We start from the raw sequence: 22,657 nt of genomic DNA, 5'->3' as shown, positions 1-22,657 counted from the left end.
ACAGTATGGTTGTCCTTTTTTGACAAACGGCATTTTAAAAGAGCTAGGAGAGAGAAATGATACTAGTTGCTGCGTCGTGAAAGAGAACAGAAAACGTTGGCCCCTTGGCCTTGCCTTCGTTGCAGGGATGCCAACTTAGTGGTTTTACCACTAAATTTAGGGGGAAATAAACCAGCTAGGGGTTTTTTTAGGGGCTAAATATTTTGTGGTTTTTTTTGTAGAGTAGAAAAGTGCGGCAATTTTGAAAAAATGTAGGCGTGAAGGGATATCGTCTCATAGAAAATTTGAATTGCGCCTTTTTCTACTGACAAGATTTTCTTGACCATCTATGTATAACGTTCATATGTATGATCATTAAAATGTCGAACCGGTTGAAAATCATAATAATGTTCTAAATTTGGAAAATCTATAATAATTTCTTTAATTTTTTATTTAGTGGGTTTTCCAAAATAATAGTACAGTTTTAGGGGTTTTTAAGTTGAGCTCAGGGGTAAAAAAAAAATCGAGTTGGCAACCCTGCTTCGTTGGTTGGTTGATTACTTTTCAATACGCTTCTCATTGCCTCGATTTACGCGCCAGGCCAGACGTTCAAAAATTAGTATTGAACGATTTTAAAGTTCACAAGTTAATCTCCATTATTACAGCATAATGAGTAATATAAAAACTGTTATTGCTCCCGTAAATATCGCAGTGATTAAATATTGGGGAAAACGCGACGAGGAATTGATATTACCGTTAAATGATTCCGTTAGTGCTACTTTGGACACAAGTGTTATGTGTGCCAAAACATCTGTGTTTACCGGCCCACAACTTACCAGCGACGAGATATGGCTCAACGGCAAGAAGGAATCTTTTACAAATAAGCGGCTAGTAAATTGCCTCGAAGGAATAAAAGCTATAGCTGCTAAGGAGAAAAGTGTGGACGAAGAATTCCTAAAATGGAAAGTTCATGTGTGCTCTGTCAACAATTTCCCGACGGCGGCCGGCCTCGCATCCTCTGCAGCTGGGTATGCGTGCCTAGTAACTGCATTAGCGAAACTTTATAATGTGAAATCGGATGTTAGCTGCGTCGCAAGGTTGGGTTCTGGCAGTGCTTGTAGAAGTGTTTATGGTGGTTTTGTTCAGTGGCATGCAGGAACGGATCCCACTGGCAAAGATTCCATCGCAACTCAAATTGCAGAAGCCTCTCACTGGCCTGAAATGAGAGCTCTTATACTAGTGGTTGGTGACAGTGCAAAGAAAACTAGTTCAACAAAGGGCATGAAGATAACGGCTGAAACCTCTGAACTTCTCAAACACCGGATTGACTATTGTGTGCCACAGAGAACCACCAATATTATTCAGGCTATAAAGGAAAAGAACTTTCCAAAGTTTGCTGAAATAACTATGAAAGACAGTAACCAATTTCATGCGGTCTGTCTGGACTCTTACCCACCTTTTGTATACATGACGGAAGTGTCCCACAAGATAGTTGAAGTGATTCACAAATATAATGAGGTCTGTGGTGAAGTGAAAGTTGCTTATACTTTTGATGCAGGCCCAAATGCTTGTTTGTACCTCTTAGAGGAAGAAGTGCCAAAAATAATTTCTCTTGTAAAATATGTTTTCCCTTCTTCATCACCAGATAATTTTGTAACTGGTCTCAATTCTAAACAGCATGAGCTAAGTCAAGATTTTCTGAATAAGTTTGGATTGGAACCAGAATCTGTGGATTTGTTGAAATATATTATTCATACTAAAGTAGGAGAGGGGCCAGCAGAAGTCACTGATGGCTCACATTTGTTAGATCAAAATGGTCTTACTCTCTAAATGTTGGTGTGGCCAATGTGTGGGGTAGAAATAAGTGGATGAATGGGTATTTTATGAAATAAATTATATTAACTTCTAACTTAAGAATACACTAAAATTATATTTACAATTTTATATTGTGTAACTACAAATGAGTGAGAGACGAGAGCATATATTTGAAATGTTAAATATGATATTACATTACAATGGAATGGTTCAGAATAAATTACTATCTCAAAGCTACATCTTTTTTAGATAAGGATGATAATGAAAACAAATGTAGTCAGTCCTTTCATTTATTTTTAGATATTCATATTGGATATAGGCATAAAATAAATGAAACCACTTTATCGGGCGGAGACTGACACCTGCCATACTCGGATGATGTTGTCAGAGTATCCAGCAAAGAGGGTTTGACCGTCGGTGGACCACGCGAGGGAGAGGCACTGGGGCGGGTCGGCCTTGGTGGGGTTGATCACATCAGGGCGGAGTTCCTCAACCATCTCCTTGCTTTCCAGATCCTAAACAAAAAAAAAGACTAATTATGAAACATTCATACATACTAAAATACGTCAATATGTAAAATGGAATAAGACACCAAACTTTGAACTGCAGTAAAGATTAATAAAATCTTCAATTGGTCAAGTACTTGTGTCAGAAAAAAAAAAAAACTGAGGGACTTCAGAAAGAATAACTGTTAGTCATATAGTCATACATACCCAGATCTTGATGGAAGGTCCATAAGCAGCGCAGAGCCAGTATCTGTTGGGCGAGAAGCAGAGGGCTGTGATGATGTCATTGTGGTCCAGGGTGTGCAAGTGCTTGCCATCATTCAGGTCCCAAAGCATGGCCTTCATGTCCTTGCCACCGGAGGCGCAGAGGGAACCATCAGGGGAGACGGTCACTGTGTTCAGGTAGCCAGAGTGGCCGAGATGGTTGATCTTGAGCTTGCAGTTGGTAAGGTGCCAGACCTAATAGACAAAGAGGAAATAAAATATTAATTTTTACAATGACTAGATTTCGCTAGTGATGGTATCTGTAGATTCCTGACACAGATTATGCAGAGTAATTTTATCTGTACATCATCAGTCATCATCATCATCATCTCGCAATTGGGCTTAATAGTCATTTGCGGAAGTGTCGCACTCTTAATAAAGACGCTCTTTAAACCATCATCTTATTGATGTGACAGGCCAATGACGATGATGACATCATCAGTGTATTGCTTTCATATACCTAATTGACAGAATGGAACACCTGAGGAAATTTAGATACCTATAACACATGACTAAATAGAAAATGTGTGAAATGTAATATTCCAGTTGAGTAAAAACAATGTTATAAATTACCTTAACAGTGCGGTCCCATCCAGCAGACACAATGATGGGGTTAGCATGGTTCGGGGAGAAACGCACGCACGAAACCCAGTCGCTGTGGCCATCATCCTGAATTGTGTACTTGCACTCGGCGAGGGTGTTCCACAGCTTGATGGTCTTGTCTCGGGAGCCAGAGACAATCTGTCTGTTGTCAACGGAGAATGCCACTGAGAGGACATCCTGTGATAAAAAGTTAGGTTAGTTACAGCTTGTATGAAAAAGACAATGTATATTGGAATGTGGTCTTACAAACTACTACTTACTGACAATGGATATCAGCGTAATAGCTTATAATTCTTCTGTCTCGTTAAGACGCAAATGCGACGTCGAATCTTCTGCCTCGCATAGGCGCAAACTTTTGTCTTCTGCCGCGCATCGGCTCTTTAACACTAAAACCTTTTAACACAACAGTTTTAACATTTTATCACACCTTAGTATGGTCTTCGAAACGACGGGTGGTCTTGCCGGCAGCAAGATCCCACAGGCGGAGGGTCTTGTCCCAAGATCCGGACAGGGCGTAGTTGCCGTCGCTCGAGAGCACGACGTCAGAGATGAAGTGGGAGTGACCATACAGGCGCTTCTGTGGCAGACCGTAGTTGGTCTCGTCTCTGGTCAGCTTCCATACGATGAGGGTCTTGTCTGAAAAGCAAATAAAGATTAATCGATTGTTAAGGTCGCACCATACGTTAGTTGTAGAGATACTAACGTCAGCCCCATATCCGCTTGCCGCTCAGGACTCGCGTGGCAAAGGTTTTTGTCATCATTTACAAAAATATAAATGGATTCATCGAAATAATAGCTTTATACAGCAAATAAAATACATAGTCAACTTATATGTGCTTGGGTAAGATAGATGAACATGGATATAGATATCAATTTAGGTTAAGTATATCACTTATAACCTTACCTCGAGAAGAAGACAGGATCATATCAGGGTATTTAGGGTTCGTCGCAATTTGCGTAACCCACCCATTGTGGCCAACGAGGTTGCCTCTATGCTTCAATGTTTCAGTCATTTTAATATTTTTCACGGCTGAGCACCGGACAACGACACTCAGCAACGCTACCGAAAAGAAAAAGACAGATTGCCACAGATTGTGCAAATAGGACTCGCCACAGATAATGTAAATTTATTTGATTGCTGCTCTATGGTTATGGTTGCTGGGATATGTTTTATTTTATTTAATATTTAGTTTTATTATTCTAAACAGGGTTTTAGAACAGAATATTGAAATTAAAATATGTACAACTGCCAGCTTTCAAAAATATTTGAAAGCTGTGTGGTTTGTCTATAACGATAAAAAAATAAAGCGTAAAAATATCCAACAGGAACCATAACTATACATTACTGTTTTTATGCAAATAAATAATGGAGGCAATAGTCGTTAATTAAAGTGAATATTAAAATTATAGCAAATATTAAGATAGCTTTTGTTTGATACATATTGCAGAAGATATACATTGTTACAAGTTTTTTGAAGTCCTTAAGTAAATATTTCTTGGTAATTGTAGTTTACAGTTTGTTATTGTAATTCATAATATACAACACGACCTAATGTTTTACGTTTACTTAAAAGTATATTAACTTTATAAAAAAAAATACAATGCCGCTTAATAATAGTATTAAAATTTGCACATTTTTGAACTGTTACTAAGCTTTGCCGTTAGTATTGATTAGCAGATTATGCGTTGGTCGGATCGTTCTGTAACGTATGAATAGCTCCTTCGTAATAACTGACGTCACGCCAGTGGTACGCCATTTTGTAAGTGTCCGCCGTAGTCAATTTTCTCGGTATAGTGAATAATAGTTTATTCGCATGGTTTTGTGTACGCTTAAAAGATAAGACACTTTTTAAACCTAATTTAACGTCTCGTACGTTAATTTCACAAACCACAAGTATGGAGGACAAGGCGGCGCTAAAGGAATTGGATCAATGGATAGAGCAGCTAAACGAATGCAAGCAATTGACAGAAAATCAAGTCAAAACGTTATGCGACAAGGTAATGTAGCTTTGTTAGTCATGTTTTATGTGTAAGAATTGGTTTTGCGTATGTTTTTAAAAGTGTTGTGAAGTTTCACGCTCGATCGAAGCCTATATGTCGTATGATTCATATACCTACATGAAGTAGTAACAATAACGCATACCGACATTAGTGGAAGCGGGGGCTATCCGTGGGGAGCTAACTGTCTGTTTGGAGTTGCGGAGGGTTGTCTGGTCGTCGCTGATTCTCGAGCGAGTGATAAGATGTAGGATGCACACCTAGGCAGGGCACCACACCCAGCTATCTATCCTTCCAGTGTAATATAGCCTAATTGGACAGGATATTTTTAGACAACCTGCGGAAATGATGCTGGCTATTTGTTAATTCGCGGATCGAAAATAGGTGTTCTGTTTAGTTTTCTGATAAGGTATCTCTCAGTCACATTTAATTAATTTCTTATTGAGGGGGTAGACACAGGTATGTACATCATGAATGATGTTCCCTCTTCAAGTAGGTACATTAAAACTGAATTTAGATCATTTTTAAAGATAAGTACCTATTGTAAAATAGTTTATGTTGTCAGATAAAGTTTGATAACACTAAAATATGGCTGGTATTTAAATGTTTAGTTGGCTAATAACCATTTTCAGCAGTATCTTTTGAACTTCCTCTAATTCTATCTGATGATGTTTGAAATATTAAACTAATACGATTTTACTTGTGACCAAAATTACATAGTTATATAGGAAATTATGGAATCCATAAATTATTATCAGAAATATGTCTTATGCTTTTGTTTTTACATCTGTCCCTGCTATAGATACTTGTGCAATAAACTTAAGTTATCTTGATAATGAAATCATTGACATGATAGGAGACGTTAGGTAAACATTAAACAATCTTGATTAGAGTTGCATTTAAATGATTGTGTTTAACTTTAACAGTGGATATGATTGCATAATTCTTAATTAATGTTCTAATTATAACATTACTGCTTTGATATTATACTGGTGGCAGATAATGTTAGAAAGAAGAATTAGATATATACTATAGGTTTCAGTAAACAGATTTGTACACATATTTAATTACACAAACAGGTCTACCGCAATATACTTTCATTGTTTTTACCTTAAATTCCAATGTTTCAGCTGAATTTAAGACTTATATTGCGGTAGACCCATTTGTGTAAGTAAATATGTGTACAAAACATGAGAATTTAAAGTGCACAGAACACCGCCTCTAGAAACCTAATATTGGCCATTTTGTTCGCGACGCAAATCACCAAACTGTGAGGCGCGGGAGGGGTGCTCCCGGCGTTGCGATTGGTCGTTCCAAACATGGCGCGCTGACACGTGTAAGCGTAGGGATGGGACATGTTCATTACTTGCAGTGGTACTGGTACCAGTGGTACCGTAATCTATTGTGGTAAAATAATTCTTCTTCTTCCTCGCGTTATCCCGGCATTTCACCACGGCTCATGAGAGCCTGGGGTCCGCTTGTCAACTAATCCCATGATTTGACGTAGGCAACTAGTTTTTACGAAAGCGACTGCCATCTGACCTTCCAACCCAGAGGGTAAACTAGGCCTTATTGGGACTAGTCCGGTTTCCTCACGATGTTTTCCTTCACCGAAAAGCGACTGGTAAATATCAAATGATATTTCGTACATAAGTTCCGAAAAACTCATTGGTACGAGCCGGGATTTGAACCCGCGACCTCCAGATTGCAAGTCGCACGCTCTCACCGCTAGGCCACCAGCGCTTCAAACAACAGCGCTTGTGGTAAAATAATTGTTATCAATAAAGTCCACAGATTTATTACTTCAGAATATTCATACAATATAATACAATATAAAAAGAGTTCCCTTGCACTTCTTCAAAGTTCATCATCAGGTATTAGGTCCATCTCGTGACCTAACTGCTCACCTGGATTCTTAAAAAAAATTACATCATTCATTTATTATTCATAAATCAATCATAAATTTCAAAAATACACTTTGGTGGCAAACGCAGCCTATGGAAAGCGATCATCCATTAATTACGTCACACGAATTTCTAGGTTTTTTGACCCCTCCCCCCTCCTTGTCACACTTGGTCACATTTTGCAAATCCCTCCCCACCTGGTGTGAAGTCATATTATAGGCAATTTTATTTTCAACGAAATCGGCAATACTAACTCGGAATTATTTTTTGAATTTAAAAATATTTTAGGTAAAACAAATATTAGTAATTTTATAACACAAAATCATTTAGGAACGAAAATTACCTAAATTACCTTCCATAACCTCATTATTTAAATGTACAGCGACGAATAAAAAAATATAAATTAATTTTCGGTTTCTGATGAATAGTGTTGAGGTTAAAGTGACGTCACAATGTTTGTGACTCGCCCCTCCCCCATGTCACAACATGTCACATTTTCTTGACCCCCCCCACCCTTAACGTGTGACGTAATTAATGGATGACCCCAAACTATACTACTAACTAATGGCGCTTGCAACTCCTAGTTGTGTCACATGTCATGTCACATGGGCGTTGCTCTAAAAACCTGCTAAAATATGATTATTTTCTTATTTTGATGCTACCTCAATAATGGTACTATAAGTATACTAACTAAAAACTAAACTAACATACTACATATACCTACTAAGATAAACTACCAAGTACCTAATTAAAACTGTAGATTCTACAGATCAATTTTATTTATTCTCAGTTAAAAATAAAAGAGAATCACAATTATCTTTTACATTTCTTAAAATGGTACAATATGGTACGAGCGAAAGCACGAAGTTACCGCAATTGACAAAACCATCACCATCACATCACTAGTTGTTGACGTGAAAGGGATAGCACATTGCATTTTCAAGTTGACGGAAAAGGACGGGCTACTTCACTGCCGCTCAGTACAACCATATTGACCAGTATAAAATGAACCCCGCGGACAAGAAACAATTTTCAACAAAATAGTGAATTTGACTTCCTGCGGAATGTTATTCCATCTGTTTTATAACTGGAAGTCTTAGATGACTTGCCACACCATTTTACACTGCAAAATCCCATGATTTCCCAATGAGTTAAATAAAATTGCGATTTATTTTCGTAAACACGCGCACGCTGTTAACAGGTCGTGAATTTGGACGCAACTGATCGGAGCGGCGCGCGTGCAATATTTTATAAGCGCTATTGCTCCGATGAGTGGAGGCCGCGAGTCGTCCTATAAGCTATGTCTATAGGGGTTGGTCTGTGTTAAAGTGTTAAACAGAGTTGTATTCGTTTTGTTTTGTTCAATTTTCAGACAAAATAAAACCAACTCTATTTTCTGCAATATAGGTTTAAATTTCACTGGCAAATTTTGTATTTTTATTTTGCATTGATAGATTAGTAGGATAAATAGGTTTGTTTTTGCCAGCAGACACAATAGTGATGTGAACCCTTAAAAAATATTTAACTGATTTGCAAGACCGAAGTGATCCCATAAGTGTTCCGTAAACAAAGTTTTGTACGGAACACTAAAAAACCAATGACTAAAATATATAGCCTCAAGACTATTAATCCATACTTTTATAGATTGAAGTGAGAAATAAATATTTTTGTATCATGATAACAACTCTTTGTTTAATGAGTTATATATACAAATTTGTCTTTTTTCTATGTCTTTTTTCTTCTTGTATGTTACCTCCCGTGATTCTTCTCACTTGATGGTCTCATCGGAAGATCAGCACTGGAAGTCACCAGCGACATGCTGAGATGGGGCCATTTCGTGGCACTTTAAACTTATTTTGTGTTTTCTTGTATATAATGTATTGTACTGATTGTTTGTGCTTACAAATAAATCTATTCTATTCTATTCTAAATAACAACAATATAAACATCTATATCTTTTGTTCTATATTAAATTGCCAACATTGTCAATTACCAACATGGGGGCAGGATAACTTAGCTTGATAAGACAACTCATATGAATACAATATGGTCAAAATGTGTGGGCTGCATTCACAGATAAATTAAACATTAAAAAGGCACCTTCGTCATCCTCTATATTCGCAACATGCATACTTGTAATGTGTGTTATATATGCTATTATAGTGTATCTATAGTGTAACTTTTGTAAAAAATACTATGCCCATGAGTCTTGGGTTATTTCTAATTTGTTTCCTTTTTTCCTGTTACGATTTTTCTGAGACGTGATGTTGAGGCTCAAGTTACAGAATTTATGTAAACATATTTTTCACTTTAAATTTTACTTTATGTTTATGAAACGACATTTTCAAAGGGTTTTCAAAGGGAAAAAACTATTTTGATAGAGTTTCTGAGAACTTTTATGAAATTATGACGTTTAAAATAACACTTGCGCAGTCTGTGCTATCAAAATCACTGCCAACCTAGCTTGGTCTAACTCTAGATATCCTGGATAATATCTTAAATTGACCTTGGAGCCAAGCAGTGATTGAATTGAGGCAATCAAGTAGCTCAGGACAAGTGGTAGCCTTAATTTGACACCAGCTGAACTGACAATAATTGGACAATTACTGTTTTGTCCAACAATCCAAATGTTTGATAAATGGGTTTCCGTTGTGGTAGAAGTGTAAAGTTGGCAATCGCCAGATATCTCATTAAATTATTGAGTTTGATTGATTGAAAACCAGATTCTGTAAGACAGTTTAAAGTACTCGTAATTGTTATTGTACTATGTTTCTTGTTGACCTAATTGTGATTAATTTATTTTATGGGCTAAGTAATATCTATACAAATCCCAAATTACGTAATTACAAAAAGCACACTATAAGTTCAATTTTATAGAATAGGTACTTGTAAAAGTACAAAAATTGCGCGAAAATGTTCTTGTTGTATTGAGCCATAGTATTAGTAAGATTTTTTATAATTTTCCGCTTCCTAAAGATAATTTTAAGTACATGAAAGGTTATTGCAATGTACTTGAGTTTGTGTACACGCTACTTACGCAATTGTCCTCGGCAAACTTAACTATCTACATTGCAAGTTACGTAGGCAACCAATTTGTAGCATTCAGTGTTTATATAGCAACGTAAAAAGCAATGTTTATAATGACAATGTTCACTAAAATTATTGTTGTTCTCTTATTTACGACACAGAAGTTCGATTGCAGCAAAAATTACTGCTGCCTCTAAAATGTCTACATGATTGTTGATCTTTGTTGAGTATTTCTACTATAAAAATACTAAGTGCCGATGCAGACGAACTGCAACACGACTGCAATTTGTATGGGAACTGCACGCCAACTGCAACGTCCGCGTGCAGTTCCCATAGAAGTTGTAAGTCGGGATGCAGTCCGTCTGTACCTGCCTGAGTACAAGCTAGTTGATATCGTGCAAACATTTCTTGAGAGCTTGTTAGGTGATTTTTTTAGGGTCTATTAGAAGAAAAAGTATGTTTCGGTCAATTAAGCATCTTGGCCCCATCCCATTCAATTTTGTGGTGGTAACAGACAAAAACATCTGTTTTTATGTAAAGCCTTTCATTTTTCATCTCACGCTTACTTACTCTCTTTGCCGCGCATCATGTAGGTTGAGAACTCCCGATCTAAATTCTGCAATACATCTTCATTACCTTATTATGTACCCATTACTAAAGTGGGTACTTTATTGAAAACAAATTTCAAGTATTGATCAGCCTCGAATGATACGACGCGCACTCTCCACATTTATGATAATGGCAATGTCATTTGAATCGTCGGCATCGTTCCACTCGATAAATTGCTCCCCGGAGGGTGAGATTCCGGATGTCACCCAATCTAGCTATAACCTCGCTTTTGTTTCACCCACAACCCCGAGGTTAATGTTCTGGAGCCACTGAACTCTGGGGTCATCGTGTACCCTTGAAAAGGAAAATTCTTTAACTGGTATATTACTACTCTGACTCACTTGCGGGTATCTGTAGAGGCGACAAAGTGGTTCTCCTCATATTTATCCGATCGTGTCCAGGCAGTCCGTGCTATCCGCTCACTATCTGATTGGTGTGCACTGAACACCGGTGTTCCTCAAGGTGGTATTCTTTCGCCCTTTTTGTTTTCCGTATTTATTAATTTGATTACCACCAATATTCGTAGCTCTTACCATTTGTATGCGGACGACCTACAGCTGTATGCTCAAGCTGATGTGAATGATATCAATTCTGCCATTTCTTTGCTAAACGCTGATCTAGAACACATCGCTGAATGGTCTGGCAGTTTTGGTATTAGTGTTAATCCATCCAAGTGTCAAGCCGTAATTCTGGGGAGCCAGCGCCAAATCTCAAAGCTTAGTACAGTCGCTATCGCACCAATCCTGTTTGATGAGTCTGTCATTCCCGTGTGCACTAAGGCTAAGAATTTAGGATTAATTCTTGATTCTACCCTTTCCTGGAGCAGCCAGGTAGCTGATGTGAGTCGTAAGGTCTCAGGCACACTAAGGACTTTGTATAAATTTAAGAATTTTCTCCCAGTAAGTACAAAGAAGATGTTGGTGCAGGCGTTAATTTTGCCAATTATTGATTATGGCGATGTGTGTACAACGAATGCCACTCAAGAGTCCCTTAATAAACTTGAACGTCTCCTCAACAACGGCATACGATTTATCTTTGGCCTGCGTAAATACGATCGTGTTTCCTATTACCGTCGCCAGCTCAATTGGCTCTCCATCCGTCGCCGTAGATCGCTTCGAATACTTTGTACTCTATTTTCAATCTTGTTTGAGCCTTCTGCTCCTGGATACCTAAAGAATAAGTTCCTGTTTGATACTCCTCGTCCCGGCTGTGAGCTGCGTACATCTCGTGTTCTCAAACTCTCAATTCCTGCTCACCGCACTGGGTTTACGACTAACTCCTTTGCTGTCCAGGCGAGTCGTCTCTGGAATTCACTCCCTCTCAATATTAGACAAGCCCCGAGCAAGTTAGCTTTCAAGCGGTTGCTACATAAGTATCTGCTGAAACAAGAGTTCGAGTAGTGTCCATCATTATATATTATATATTATGAGTATGTATGAAATATGTAGTAGTATATTAATTATATATATTCTAGTATATTTATTTGTGTATTCTATATGTAGTTTATCAGAATTATTAGTTGTTCGTTGTTCAGTTGTTTTCCAATGTTCTAATAAATGCCTCTGTTCTCCTTGCACCATTTTTACATGTCTCTGTTTGGCCCGATGGTTGACTGGTAGAGAATGCCATTAGGCATTAAGTTCGCCATTTGTACATTATTTTTATGTTTTGTGCAATAAAGTTTAAATAAATAAATAAATAAATATATTTGTACTGGAAGATGGTACCTAATGTCTTATTCACACGCAATGCGGTGTGCGTAAGTTTAAAATTATCATTAGGCGTTAGTTATTTTGATTAAGGACTCTATGTTTGTGAACGTTAGTGTCAATAACAATAAACTGGTAGAGTATTCCACTTTAAGTCATAAAAATATATAATAAAGGTTATGATACTTATGATTTTCGTATAAATCTACGCTGGAAGTGAATGGTTTCTTTGCAAGTTCAAAAGGACAGACTAATCCAATTGGCTTCATGCATGAAGTTTAAATTTCATTCAAATATTTTTTATTCGGATGATTGTTACTATTATATCATGTTACAAATGCATTTCCGTTATTAAATTATCATTGAATTGTTTAAAATAATAAATAAAAAGTACAAAAATTTGCCCGCGAAAAGCTAGTGAACGAAACGCAACGCCATTGGTCGAAACGTCACGTGACGTCACTCGTTGAGTTTAGTGTCATTTTATTTACGCATTAAGCATGTGACCCCATATTAGATCCAATACACTGCATGTGATATTTCTGAAAACATGAATAATAAAGATATCTTTTATTTATAATTTTTATAACCATGAAACTTTGTAAGTATCTGAACGGTTAGTGCTGTCATCTAATTTGTCATTGTCATGCGCACGGGATACTCAAAGCGCGCTATTTCAATTTTATCAATGCAAAATATCCAAACAACAAAGCGGTGGAAATTTAAGTGAAATAGAAAATATAAGTATTTATCAAATAAAACGACGCCACCGAGACGATGACGGACAGCGGGTTTGTCAAAGCGCAATCGGACAATCTACAACACATATGTAGATGCTTTCATGATGTCTGCATATTTCGCCAACAATAAAAATTTCGTTTCCGCTGAGATGAAAGGAAAGAAAGCTGAAAGGTAAATATAATAATATAATGAATTTTACTATGTGTGTGTGTAAAGCTCAAAGTGATAGCAAATGTATAGTTACCATAATAAATAACCTGTAAACTGTGTATGTATATTATACTTTGAAAACGCAAAGGACGAGTAACGTTTTATGCCCATGTATGTATCAACATTGTTGTAATTTTACAACAATGAAAAGTAGTTTTGGGGTTTAGTTTTCCTCTTTACATAAGTTTACTTTACTTAAACATGTCGTTTGCGTACTTTCGCATCTCTTGGCACGTCAAAAAATGTTTTCTCGGGTGCATTCATGGTAGTGTTTCTAGACATTGGTACTAAACAATACCTATTAGAAGTATAAAATGTTTTTTTAGTTTTTTCCATGTTATTAACAACAATACAACGAGTAAACACAGAAAGAGCGGAGTTGCTTGCATAAGTTTCATAGAAGAGTAAATAATAACAAACGTCAGTTAGTTCACGATCCAACGCGTGACGTCATCGCGTCATCAAGAATTCGCGCCAAAAATTATGAGCGTTTCAACCGCTCAAAATTTTTCAACATTTTAAATATTTTTTAATAAATTAATGGGAAACTTTATAAAGTAATTTTTATATTTTCCGGTGTTCAAACGATGTAAATAATGATTTGAAAAATTAAAATAAAATCACGCATGGGGCTAATTGCACGGCTTGCCTCATATGTTTCGTTACGTTTACAACATTATTATATTATATTATGACTGTAGATTTGAAACCGGCATTTCTTCGAGAAGGGTTCGATTCGTTTGCGTGACACGCAAACTACCCACTCTTTCATACTGTAGAAAATAGAAAGAGATGATGGGCATATCGCGTGACATTGAGTTGTCCGGTCAGTTATTGTGCTAATTCAAATATAGAAAAGGTGTTTTCCAAATTCCAATCCAATAAAAAACATATACACGCGACCTGGTAGCCTGGTACACTAGATTTGAATTTGAGAAAAACAGACGTTTTGAAACATGAAGGCGAACCCGAACCGCTACTTTTTCTTCTTCTCGTGTCGATGGTTTCGTTCATATTAAGCGTATACGTAACATACAATATCAGAAGTCCGTATATAATCCTCACGAAAACTCAAACAATAAGACAAATAGTTTTTTCTTCCTTTCAAGTTAAGAATTGCTCGATCAAACGAGCCCGCCGAAGGCGGGCGAAGTTCGATCGAAATTATACGAAGCGTCTCGTTCGAAGATGATAGATAACATGTAGTACTGTTAAGTATGCTTAAACTTCACAACGTTTAGAGATTTAAATTTGAAAAATATTCCCGCGCCCGACGCTATCACGTCGCGCGCGCCCGTGCCGGACGCCATATATTTTAGAGTAACTATGCGATATCACAGTTTCGTGTAAGATGATTACAGGGATGGGTTTCACTTTTTACGGTATTCATTTGAAATATCACTTCTTTTTTATGGGTGGGAAGTGATCATCTTCGAACGAGACGCTTCGTATAATTTCGATCGAACTTCGCCCGCCTTCGGCGGGCTCGTTTGATCGAGCAATTATACTACGCGTCTCGTTCTCGATGATAGATAACATGTAGATTTTTAGAGTCTGTGATAGAGCTATGTTTAAAAATATTTGTACTCTTTAAGTATAACATTTAAATTAAATGATACAAATATTTTATAACTTCGGCACAGTCTTTATTAATTATTCATAATCAACAAAAAAAAATAACAATTACAATATTTATGACATGCATATAATTAGCACAGCCTTATTTATCTTTAGTTAGAATACTAATAGCGAACTTATTATTTGTTTCTATAATAGGTTTGTTATAGAAACGTGCGAATGTTGTTGACCCTTCTGTCCAACCCGCAGTTCTTCTAATTGTATCAATGTCTATACCTCTCCTATAAGCAGTAGACACAGAGGCATGTTTTGCACTATATGCACTAAATTTTTCAGTATCAATGCCAGCCTTACCGAGTAAGGATTTGATCCAATGACCAATTGTCTGAGGACTGATTGGATTGTGAGGTTTCACCGATGACAGAAATAGTTTTTTATTTCCTCCTCTAATTGTTTCTGTTATTTTTAAATAATGAAGGATTATGGTGGCTACACAAACTTTTGGTCGTTCTCTGAAGAAAGGAATCATGAGTAGGGGTTGATTTTTTCCAAGTTTTGATGTCTTTATCCTATCAGGAATTTTTATTTGGAGCCCTGATGAACTTATATTTATCTCATCTATATTAATCAAGGCTATAGTTTGTAACCTATGGGCTGTAACTAGAACTAATAGTGTAGTCGCAATCTCTGATATTATTTTTAGGTTTAGATTCTCTAAATTACCTTGGCTTTCAATATATTCTAAAACTTGCTCGATATTCCATGTTTCTGAGTATTTAGGTGCAGAAGGACGTCTTCTGAAAATGCCCTTAAAAAATCTGGATATAATGGCATCATTGGATATGTCTCTTTTTGCTATTAGAGAAATTGCTGATCTTGTAGAATTTAATGTACCATAACTTGCATTTTCATTGAATCTCATTGTCAAAAACTCTATAACATTAGCACTGGTAGGATCAAATATGTCATATTTATTACTTGTAGCAAAATGTATCCATTTTTTGAGACATCCTTCATATTGCTTAAGGGTGGATTGCGCTATTGAGTCTATAATAAAATCAACCGACATCTCTGGAACTCCTTTTTTCAGGTACGCCTCCCTGATAATTTCCCTACCACTAGAGAAAGTTTGTGTGATAGAGGATGTATTCTGCTCCTGCAAGGAGAAAGGAGTAGGTCAGTTGAAGGTTCCAATATTATAGGTGATTCACACAAAAGTGATGTAAACATGGGGTACCACGCTTGCGTGGGCCAATTTGGTACAACTACTATCCCTGTTGCTTTATCATTAATTATTTTCCTCAATACTGGTAATATTACAGCAAAAGGGGGAAAGGCGTAGAAATGTTCTTTTTCCCATGAAATCGTAAAAGCATCTACTACTGATGCTTCTGGATCAGGGTAACGGGAGCAAAATGTTTTGCATTTGGTATTAATTCTGGATGCGAACAGATCAATACTACAGGTACCAAATTTTTTTACGATTTGCTTAAAATATTTGCCGGCTAGCTCCCATTCGGTGTCTAAGTTCGTATCGCGAGAAGCAGCGTCTGCGTCGACGTTTTCTTTTGACGCAATGTAAGAAGCTACTATCCATATTTTTCTGCTTTCACACCACTGCCATATTTTACGGGCTAATTCACTCAAGTGGGGAAATTTGACACCTCCGGCCTTATTAATGTAAGAAATAGCTGTAGTATTATCTATTCGCATTAGAATTTCACAGTTACTGAGTTTAGAGGCAAAACACTTTAATCCGAAAAATGCAGCTAGGAGCTCAAGATAATTTATGTGAAATTTTTTATCATCCTGGTTCCAGAATCCACGGGTAGTTATTGAATTGGATTCTGCGCCCCAGCCAGACCTAGATGCATCTGAGGAAATAATTATTTTGTATTTCTTTGTGCGTATGGGGTTAGAACCAGTCAATACATTTAAGTGCCACCAAGTAAGATCTTCTTTGACATAATCAGTAATTTTCATATAGCCTTCAAAATCATCATTATTTACAGTTAACGCTAGCCATTTAGCTCTCTCTAGTCTCTTACAATATATTTTACTATATTGAACTGCATGTGATGCTGCAACTAAAACTCCTAGCAGTTGCGCGAAAAGGCGGATCTTGTACTGATTTCCTACTTTAAAATGCCTTATGAAATTTATAATTTGATTTTTCTTATCATCTGGTAAATCAACTGAGTATTTTTCTGAGTCTAAAAAGAAACCGAGGTATTTGCATCTTTTACTTGGATTTGTATGGCTTTTCTTATAATTTATAATAAATCCTAGTTTTTCTAGAAATGTAATAATACTTTTTATATTATTTTTACAGGATTCATATGTATCACTAATGCACAGTAAATCATCTAAGTAAACTAAGGATAACCAGCCATTTAAGCGTATATTATTCATAACGGGTTTCATGATTTTGGTAAAAATATAAGGACTGGTGGATAAGCCGAATGGGAGACATGTGAACTGATATAAAATACCATCAAATCTAAACCTTAAATATTTTCTGCTATTTTTACACATTGGGACTAAAAAATAGGCATCTTTTAAGTCTAATGTTGCCATATACATATTTGGGGAAATTAAGTCTCTGGCTGCTCTAAGATCCTCCATTTTAAAATGAGAAGTTTCTATGAACTCATTTAATTTTTGCAAATTAATAATAAATCTATGGGATCCATCTGGTTTTTTAACTAGGAAGTAGGATGACACAAATTGTCCCTCGCAATCTGAACATACTTCAATAGCCCCTTTAGATAGAAGTGTGGAAATTTCTAATTCTATCTTTTTAAATTCACCCGGAGGCCAGTTGAGAGTTGGCTCTCGGTATTGAAAAGGTTTGTTTTTGAAAGTTATACTATAACCTCTGATACAATTTATAATAAAGTCATCAGTTGTAATAGTTTTCCATATATCCACAAAATGTTGTAGGCGACCTGCAGTATAATTTACCTCTACTTCTTCGATGCAGGACGGTTTTGTTTTTGTGTTGTGGAGCGTCCTGCATTCTGTGAAGACTTCGTCTGGAAAGGTTTCGGTTTGTATCTCACATTGGTGAATTGCCTCCGTGGATAATAGCCCACCTGTCTGGGTCTCGCAGGTGGGCCTCTCCAGTTTACCTGGTAGGGCTGATAGGAGTAATAGGGCTGTTGGTATGGCTTCTTAGCTGGTGGTTTTTCTGGTGCCTTAAGTGAAGCTGAAGCCTTCTTAATATTTTTGGCATCCTTTACTTGCTCATTTAGTTTGATACCATAAAGCCATTCGTCAGAATCTGTCGCTTCTAGGGTAGATTTAATGTCCTTATCAAGATTTGGTGTAATGAAAGATTTTCTTGCAACTGAGTGTTGATGAAATATATCTGACATAATTTTTCCAGTGTCCCAAAGATATTTCATAAGTTGCATGTGGTCAACTCCTTCGGGGTTTTCCATTAGCATTGATATAGCTGCCCCGAGTGAAATCAGTCCAGTACCCACACAATTTTGGGTGTCCACAAAGTGTTGATCTCTCTTTTTAGCAATTTCTGTTAAGTGGCTCACTATCTCCATATTTATTTTGGGTGCTTCGGTGCGAAGAGGTCCTTCTCTAGAATATTTTTTGATAAGACCCTTTCGAGTCTCCTCTGTTAGACCCTTTGTGATCCAATGAGTCCACTGTTTCTGTATAGTCTCATCAATATTTGTGGTTGCATTAGAGCAGGGTAATTCCTCTCCCATCATTTCTAGGAACTCCTGGTTCCAGTCTTGTGGAGCTTCAGTTGATTCTTGAATATTATCCTCGGGTGTAATAATATCAACATCGGAAGAAGGGGAAAGTTGTAAGTTATTAGCAGATTTGTCAGAGTCTTTATTAGATATCTCTGGTATATTTTCTTTATTAGCCTCCACAACATCTGTAAATGAAAATATATGTATAATACATATATATGACGTATTACGGTATTGCACTTGTAGTGACGAGGCAATTCTTTTTAAAAATGAGTACTTTTTGTACAAAAAACGAACAAGTTCTTGTTGAACTTCGTCCGATTACAGCAATAATTGCCGTATTTTAAAGAAAATATGCTTGTATTTCGAATGGAAAAAATAATAAACTCATGTTCGTATAGAACTGAACAAGCTCGTGTGGAGCTGCTCAATATATGATGTTCGCATAGAACGTTCATATTTAGTAGCTTTGACATACAAAACACCTTTATATTCCTTACCTGGAGCATTGTTATCCTTTTTTTGGCTTTGGATAAACTCCGTCATACATTTTGTTAGGTTATCAATTTGTTCCTGCATTAACTTGAGTTTTTTACAAGTTTTTCGATCTTCCCGGTCTTTAGATCGCGAACGTGACCTCTTTGACATTGTTAAAACGTGGTTGAAACACAATAAACGATAATAATTAATTAATTTAGTTTCTCGAACGTCAGAAGCTTTGCACAACAAAAACAATATATGGCGTCCGGCACGGGCGCGCGCGACGTGATAGCGTCGGGCGCGGGAATATTTTTCAAATTTAAATCTCTAAACGTTGTGAAGTTTAAGCATACTTAACAGTACTACATGTTATCTATCATCGAGAACGAGACGCGTAGTATAATTAATGTTAATAAAAACATTCATTAGGCCCGCGCTTAATACATGCGTACAATGTTACCTAACCTTAATTTTTTTTACAGGCAAAAGAGATTCTGACTAAGGAATCCAACGTACAGGAGGTGAAATGCCCCGTGACCGTATGCGGCGACGTGCACGGGCAGTTCCACGATCTGATGGAGCTGTTCCGCATCGGCGGGCGGTCCCCGGACACCAACTACCTGTTCATGGGGGACTACGTCGACCGCGGGTACTACAGCGTCGAGACTGTCACATTGCTGGTTGCACTTAAGGTCAGTTTTCCACGACTAGATGGAAATGTTCCGCATCGGCGGGCGATCCCTGGACACCAACTACCTGTTCATAGGCCACTACGGCGGTCGGCGACCTCTACCTACGCTGGAGTCAAGGCAATGTCACAGATCTAAAGCAAGCCAGCTCACTCAGCATGAGACATCTAAGGGTAAAGTCATTATTCTGAAGGCTGTAAACCATTTCAATCTTGCTGATGCTGATGCCAAAAGTGCATGCTGCAAGAAATAGTACCAGATTTTAGAACACTTGAGCAGCTATGCTGCATATCACGCAGTTGAGTTCAGCAACAAGATAGGCAGGTTCTAAATCTGCATAATTTGTTTTTATCATCTTGCCGAGCTGAACATATTGTGTTACATTATCGGAAGTCGTCATTGATCATATCATGATATAGTTATCAAAATCACGCTAAAAACATTAGGTATACAAATAATTCTAACCATTAGGTATTATTTGTGAAAACTGTTATTGTATTCGTATAAGAACATTAAGTTAAGAACAAGCACGTAAATATACTTTTTTAAGTTCTCAAGGCTGTCAACTATTTTGCTTTAGGAACTTGCATTTAACGCGTTGTTCGTTTTTTTTTTCATTTTAATTTTACACATTCAGTGCCGGAAACCCGACTATCGGGTATTTTATGATTTCGGTCCCAGGCCGGACGACCCGATAGTCGGGATCGTGGTACATAATTTTTGTGACCTGGAGCGGATGTCTTGTTTGCCTAGGTGACAATGAATGCGTTAACAAATGTAATTTGAGCCGTACAGATAAGCCTCGAAATAGCATCACACCCGATTAATAATCTGAATTATACCAGATTTTACGACTTGAAATATGGCGCATATTTAGAAACAGTAAAGTTTGTGTCCTTTGCGTCACTGTTATCAACGCAACAACTTGCATCTTATCTTGCCGCCTTTGAATATTTTAAATAGGTACTTATGAAACCACTTCACAATAGAAAATTATGAAATTTAGGCCTCTTAGGGGTCAGCTAAGTTGGCAAACTTTACTAAACCGGGAGTCGTGAAAATTAAGGGGAGCTGTTTTGGCAGTGGGATACTCAAACTGATAGCTTGCTTGATTGTCAGCTTGTTTTCTTGGGTCTAGGTTGATCTGTGTAAGACGTCCCCTAATATTTACATATTTATTTATATCGGCTAGTAAACTAAACGTTTGTTAGAAGAGCCACAGTTTACCGAGCCCCGGTCTAGGAAGTGTAATTATCCGAGGTGTCAGTGTCAGTCAACGTGAGACAGCTGTTCGCGATTCATCGCGTAGAAAATGTCACGCCAATCTGTGTGTCACTAGAGAGCGAAATTAAACTTTACTTCAAAGGATGTCGCTTTACGCATGGCATGGTTGAATGCACCGCGCCCGAACATGTTATGATTTGGCTAGTCATGTAATAAAAACAAGATAAAGTATTGGTCTAATAACGCAATTTTTATGGACAATATAGTAATTTATTTGTTTTCAGCATCAAATAAATTGACACGGACAATGTAGCCAAATATATCGTATCACACCATTGTTGCTATAGAAAAACACTTCATGCTGCCGTGCCTACAGTAAATGAGGTTGGAAAGATGGACAATTGGACACATAACATAATATTTATCGTTTTGGAAGAAATAATCGTTTATCGATTAGGTATTTCTAAATTTTTTACTGCTTTAATGCATTTGGTTAATGACCAATATACATATGTCATTTATCCTCACAAATAGACCAATCAATAATTATCAATAACAATAATAATTAACAAACAAATCAATAATTATACCAAGCTAATGAATTATACCTATCACTTTGCTAATTAGTCGTGGCGTGAGTGTTTAATCGATTTTCGTTTTCTCATGTTGTCATTATTAGACGGAAGTGCCAGATGGTTGTTATTGTTGTATGAACGCTTGATATCCAAGTGAATGTTTTCACATGCCGTACTAGTTTATACTGCGTATAAGTTATTGTGTCTGTTAAGACACGACGAAATAAAAACTAAATTGTGTTGCTCTGAAAGAGAATATTTTATTAAGTACAAAGTACAAACAATGATATTTTAATATCACAAAACATGAATATACAACTTAAAAAATATTTATTAATTGAGTCAATCTAACAAATTTAAATAAGAAAAAATCTGTAGCTATAGCATAGCTACGCATTCAAAAATCATTGAAATCTATAACTTATTATTTAGTTTACTTGATTAATACCTACTCATGAACACGTGCATGGGAGAAGAGGAAATCATCATCATTTATTTAAGAGTTAGACTCTTTGTCGGTGGAGCTTTTTCCATCCATGTCGGTCCTCTGCCATCTCCTTGACGTTGAGCTTTTCCTTTACTTGATCTATGTACATAAGAGGAAATAACAAAATATATTCTCCTAGACTGTAAACAGGTAGAAGTGTACCGGAGCAAATACCTAGGGAATCCGTGCACACTGAAGGAGGCAGTTAGCAACTTGAAGAGTTTGCTAGGTTTCGCGGAGGAACTAGGGTGGTTAGAGTAGGGCTACCTCGTTAAGCACAGTGGATGTCGATTACTCAAATCTTATAATAAAATTAAAAATTGTTAGGTAAGGCCCCCCCCACATCTGGCGTCTTTCGAGCGTAGGCGTCTACAATTCTATGGCCGCTGCTCGACGCAATGTCGACGCAGCGTCGACGCAACTGCGCAGCAACGTCATTTTCCATTGCGCTGACCAGACGCCGACAGACGCCGACGCTCGAAAGACGCCAGATGTGGGGGGCCCTTACTCGTATTGCAGTTTATCCGTCTTCTACACTAA

General features: G+C 37.1%; 3 protein-coding genes across 3 annotated transcripts in view; 2 read left to right on the top strand and 1 right to left on the bottom strand.

Moving 5' to 3' along the window:
• Positions 1-521: 521 nt before the first annotated feature.
• On the top strand, positions 522-1,956 carry LOC134672928 (diphosphomevalonate decarboxylase). Its single transcript, XM_063530879.1, has one exon. It carries the CDS (start codon positions 649-651, stop codon positions 1,807-1,809), a length of 1,161 nt encoding a protein of 386 aa, XP_063386949.1. The 5' UTR covers positions 522-648; the 3' UTR covers positions 1,810-1,956.
• A 114-nt stretch (positions 1,957-2,070) lies between these two features.
• Positions 2,071-4,249, bottom strand: LOC134672929 (small ribosomal subunit protein RACK1). The gene is made up of 5 exons (XM_063530880.1): positions 4,072-4,249; positions 3,595-3,803; positions 3,138-3,344; positions 2,508-2,759; positions 2,071-2,309 (listed from the first exon to the last, which is right to left on the bottom strand). Exons 1-5 carry the CDS (start codon positions 4,178-4,180, stop codon positions 2,136-2,138), a joined length of 951 nt encoding a protein of 316 aa, XP_063386950.1. The 5' UTR covers positions 4,181-4,249; the 3' UTR covers positions 2,071-2,135.
• A 654-nt stretch (positions 4,250-4,903) lies between these two features.
• Positions 4,904-22,657, top strand: part of LOC134672969 (serine/threonine-protein phosphatase 2A catalytic subunit beta isoform) — a 28,898-nt gene continuing 11,144 nt past the window's right edge. Inside the window, exons 1-2 of the mRNA XM_063530923.1 lie at positions 4,904-5,165; positions 19,625-19,834. Coding sequence (XP_063386993.1) covers positions 5,064-5,165; positions 19,625-19,834 — 312 coding nt within the window. The 5' untranslated portion in view covers positions 4,904-5,063. The remainder of the gene's footprint in view (positions 5,166-19,624; positions 19,835-22,657) is intronic.

The sequence above is a fragment of the Cydia fagiglandana genome, chromosome 17 (assembly GCF_963556715.1).
Source record: "Cydia fagiglandana chromosome 17, ilCydFagi1.1, whole genome shotgun sequence".
Lineage (NCBI taxonomy): Eukaryota > Metazoa > Arthropoda > Insecta > Lepidoptera > Tortricidae > Cydia > Cydia fagiglandana.
This window is presented reverse-complemented; position numbering and strand designations above follow the sequence as displayed.